This window comes from Cebus imitator, unplaced genomic scaffold, assembly GCF_001604975.1.
Source record: "Cebus imitator isolate Cc_AM_T3 unplaced genomic scaffold, Cebus_imitator-1.0 Scaffold58, whole genome shotgun sequence".
In the NCBI taxonomy this organism is placed as follows: domain Eukaryota; kingdom Metazoa; phylum Chordata; class Mammalia; order Primates; family Cebidae; genus Cebus; species Cebus imitator.
In genome coordinates this window covers 21,220-25,452 of record NW_016107373.1, presented here as the reverse complement: position 1 = coordinate 25,452, position 4,233 = coordinate 21,220, and the positions used below count along the sequence as shown (strand labels likewise).

General features: G+C 45.2%; 1 protein-coding gene across 4 annotated transcripts in view; it reads right to left on the bottom strand.

The window, feature by feature from the left end:
* The window catches only part of AGBL2 (ATP/GTP binding protein like 2), a 49,028-nt gene that overhangs the window by 26,045 nt on the left and 18,750 nt on the right, over positions 1–4,233 (bottom strand). For all 4 annotated transcript variants that reach the window (XR_005200391.1, XM_037738772.1, XM_017529168.2 and 1 more), the window contains exons 6-7: positions 2,325–2,451; positions 704–804 (exon numbers count right to left, since the gene is read on the bottom strand). Coding sequence is in view for 3 of the 4 variants with exons in the window: in XM_037738772.1 (XP_037594700.1) it covers positions 704–804; positions 2,325–2,451 (228 nt within the window). In the remaining variant the exon portion in view is untranslated. The remainder of the gene's footprint in view (positions 1–703; positions 805–2,324; positions 2,452–4,233) is intronic.

Below are 4,233 nucleotides of genomic sequence, written 5' to 3'. Positions count from 1 at the left end.
GGTGGCTCACGCCTGTAATCCAAGCACTTTGGAAGCCAAGGCGGGTGGATCACCTGAGGTTGGGAGTTCAAGGCCAGCCTGACCAACATGGTGAAACCCGTCTTTAAAAAAAAAGAGTAAGTGTTGCCATAGGTAACCTCAGAAGTGAAGGAGATGTGTTCTAAAGGACTGTCTCCATCTCCTTGGTGAATTATGAGGTCTTACCATTTGCAGACAATGAGTACGGTGTGGGCTTTCTTATTTTCTTTGATTATAAAAACTTCACAAAACTAGTAAGAGGAAAATAAAGATTTTATAATTCCACTGGGCTCACTTTGGACCCATGTGAAACTGATCACAGCAGCATCACCACATTTTTTTCCTTTCTCTCTTTTTTTATTTTTCTGAGACAGAGTCTCAGTCTTGCTCTGTCATCCAGGCTGGAGTGCAGTGGCTCGATATCAGCTCAGTGCAATCTCCGCCTCCCAGGTTCAAGCGATTCTCATGCCTCAGCCTCCTGGGAGCTGGATTACAGGCATACACCACCATGCCCAGCTAATTTTTTGTATTTTTACTAGAGATGGGATTTTGCCATGTTGCCCAGGCTGGTCTTGAACTCCTAAGCTCAGACTATCTGCCCTTCTCAGCCTCCCAAAGTGCTAGGATTACAGGCATGAGCCACCTTGCCTGGCCTGCACCACATTTCTTGAAACCCCATTTTTACCTTGGTTTGGTCAGGATCACAAAGGTCCAGAAGGGTGTCACAGACATGATAACCTAAGGACTTCAGATCTTCAATGGTAAAGTGGGTGCCTTTTTTACTACCTGGAAAAAAAAACCCCATGAACATTTCCAATTAAATCTTAATGACTGAATGCAAATCTAATTTATGATTATCTTTTTAAAAATACCACCACTGGCCAGGCACAGTGGCTCACGCCTGTAATCCCAGCACTTTGAGAGACCAAGGTAGGCCCTTTGCGGGAGCCTAGAAGCTCAAGACCAGCCTGGGCAACACAGTGAGACCTTGTCTCTACAAAAAATACAAAAATTAGCCTGACACTGTGGCATGTGCCTATAGTCCCAGCTACTCAGAAGGCTGAGGCTGGAGGCTAAGGCAGGAGTATCACCTGAGCCAGGGAGGCAGAGTTTGTAGTGAGGTGAGATTGTGCCACTGTGCTCCAGCCTGGGTAACAGAGAGAGACCCTGTCTCAAACAAACAAAACAAAACACCTCTGATTCTAGAAAATTATGCTTCAGGAGAGCGTAGCTGTCCTAATTTTAGTTTGGTTCAGAAGAATCTTTGGCAATGAAAAAGATTACAATCATGATGGTTCTAATTACTGAGGTTTTTACTTTGTGTTAGGCACTATGGCAAGTGCTCTCCAAGCATCATCTTACTAGGCAGTACCTACAATGCAAGCACTATTATTACTGCCAGTAAAAGAAAAGTGAGGCTGGGCGCGTGGTGGCTCATGCCTGTTGTCCCAGAACTTTGAGAGGCTGAGGCAGGAGGATTGCTTGAGCCAGGGAGTTTGAGACTAGCTTGGGCAACATAGGGAGACTATGTCTCTACAAAAAATTAAAAAATTAGCTGGGCCGAGACGGGCGGATCACTAGGTCAAGAGATCAAGACCATCCTGGCCAACATAGTGAAACCCCGTCTCTACTAACAATACAAAAAAATTAGCTGGGTGTGGTGGCACGCGCCTGTAGTCCCAGCTACTCGGGAGGCTGAGGCAGGTGAATTGCTTGAGTGCAGGAGGCGGAGGTTGCAGTGAGCCGAGACTGTGCCACGGCACTCCAGCCTGGCGCCTGTCGACAGAGCAAGACTGTGTCTCCAAAAAAAAAAAAAAAAAAATTAGCTGGGCACGGTGATGTGCACCTGAGTCCCAGGTGGGACTAAGAGGCTAAGGTGGGAGAATCACTTGAGCTGGGGAGGTTGAGACTGCAGAAAGCCATGAACATGCCACTGTACTCTAGCCTGGGTGAAAGAAACCCTGTCTCAGAAAAAAAGAAAAAGGAAGGAAGGAAAGAAGGAAGGAAGGAAGTTAGGTAGTTCAAAAAGGTTAGATAATTTACCCAAGAACACAAAACTTGTTAATGGAGCTGAAACTCAACCCCCTATCAGCCTGATTCCAGGTATTTAGCAACCACTAATCCATACTGCCCCATCAAATATTATATTTCACCTTCATACTTTGTGCACTCAAATGTAGCATGTTTAGACAAAGAAATCCTCTAGATCTGTTATCTCCCCAGCATTCAAAGGCATTTCATCTCCCTGATGCTTTGCTTGGCTTTCTCTTGCCATGCTGGTCTAGGATACACAAAGGAGAACGTACCCACGGTGGAGCCGCCAAAGGTAGACTCCATGGTGTAGCTGTTTAGAATTCCCATCCGCCACATCACAACTCGTCCCGTTCCTTCTTTGCATTTTTGGACCTTAAAATTACAACTGTGAAAAGAGAACTAAAAAGAAATCCAAATTTTCTGTTAATCATAAATTGGCCAATATGAAAGTCTAAGATTCATTAATATGATACAAGAATAGTTTCCTTGGGGTTCATGTATTATTTCTTAAAGCATTTTCCATAAAATGCTCATTTGGAGGGATGTTAACAGGTATTACGGGGGAAAATGGAGTTCTGTGGTCATGTTAGGGAGATGAAGCGTTAACAAAACTAAACAGAAAGCTTTCGCTGCAAGCCCTCTCAGAGTGTTTAATATGTGGACTGTAATCTTCCAAAGGGAAGAGAGTGTATCTGCAATTTGTTTTCCAAACTTTTTTGCCCACGAACCCTTCCTTCCTGTTGTCCCCACCCCACTTCCCCAAGGAGAATTTTGCAGGACTAGGTTTCCTAGAATATCTGTTTGGCATTCAAGGCACTAGCCAACTTTCTAACACTTATTTTCTGCCCCTCCCCAACTTGAACCCCTAAAACTAGTTGTGCTTATCTTCTATGATATGTGTATTCTTTACCCCTGTAATCTCTGCCTGGAACTCTCTCCCCTCTAACACTAACCTTATCACTTGGAGTTCAACATCCTCCGCTATCTTTTATGATCCCTCAGCCCTTGTGTCTCGCTTGGAGTTTGTAATACACACTTGGCACCTCTCCCTATTCACCCTATCCTGCTAAAAAGATTTTGCAGTTGAAAGGTATCTCATTGTCCAGTGATTTTTAAATTGTGATCTGCGGAAACCAGGGTTCTATTGAGGAGCCTCAGGGCTTTTTTGCTTCAAAGATTGAAGGAGCAAGAGGAGACAGGGTTCCCTGCTTCAATTAGTTTGTTTTAGATATGGGTTCTGGGTGTGATTTCCCAAACAAAAAGAAAAGAAAAAACAAAAGAGAGAAGAGAAAGAAACAAAGAAAAGGAAAGAAAGGAAAAAAGGAAAAGAAAGCAAGCAAGCAAGAGAGAAGAAAGCAAGAAAGCAAGAAAGAGCGAGAGAAGAAAGCAAAAACCTAAGAAAGAAAGATGGCTGGGAGCGGTGGCTCATGCCTGTAATCCCAGCACTTTGGGAGGTGGAGGTGGGCAGATCACAAGGTCAGGGTTTTGAGAAGAGCTTAGCCAATATGATGAAATCCCCTCTCTACTAAAAATACAAAAATTAGCCGGATGGTGGCGCCTGCCTGTAATCCCAGCTACTCAGGAGGCTAAGGCAGGAAAATTGTTTGAACCTGGGAAGTAGACATTGCAGTGAGCCGAGATCACACCACTGCACTCTGGCCTGGGCAACAGAAGGAGACAACAACAACAACAACAACAACAGGCCGGGCTCGGTGGCTCACGCCTGTAATCACAGCACTTTGGGAGGCCGAGGCGGGTGGATCACAAGGTCAAGAGATCAAGACCATCCTGGCCAACATCTTGAAACCCTGTCTCTACTAAAAAATACAAAAATTAGTTGGGCGTGGTGGTGTGAGCCTGTAGTCCCAGCTACTAGGGAGGCTGAGGCAGGAGAACTGCTTGAACCTAGAAGGCCGAGGTTGCAGTGAACAAAGATGGCGCCATTGCACTCCAGCCTGGCGCCTGGTGACAAAGTGAGACTCTGTCTCAAAAAAAAAAGGAAGGAAAGAGAGATAAAGAAAGAGACACAGGGCAGGCGTAGTGGCTCACACCTATAATCCCAGCTACTCAGGGGGTTGAGGCAGGAGACTAGCTTGAACCTGGAGGCAGAGGTTGCAGTGAGCTGAGATCACGCCACTGCATTCTATCTTGGGTGATAGAGTGAGACTGTCTCAAAAAAAA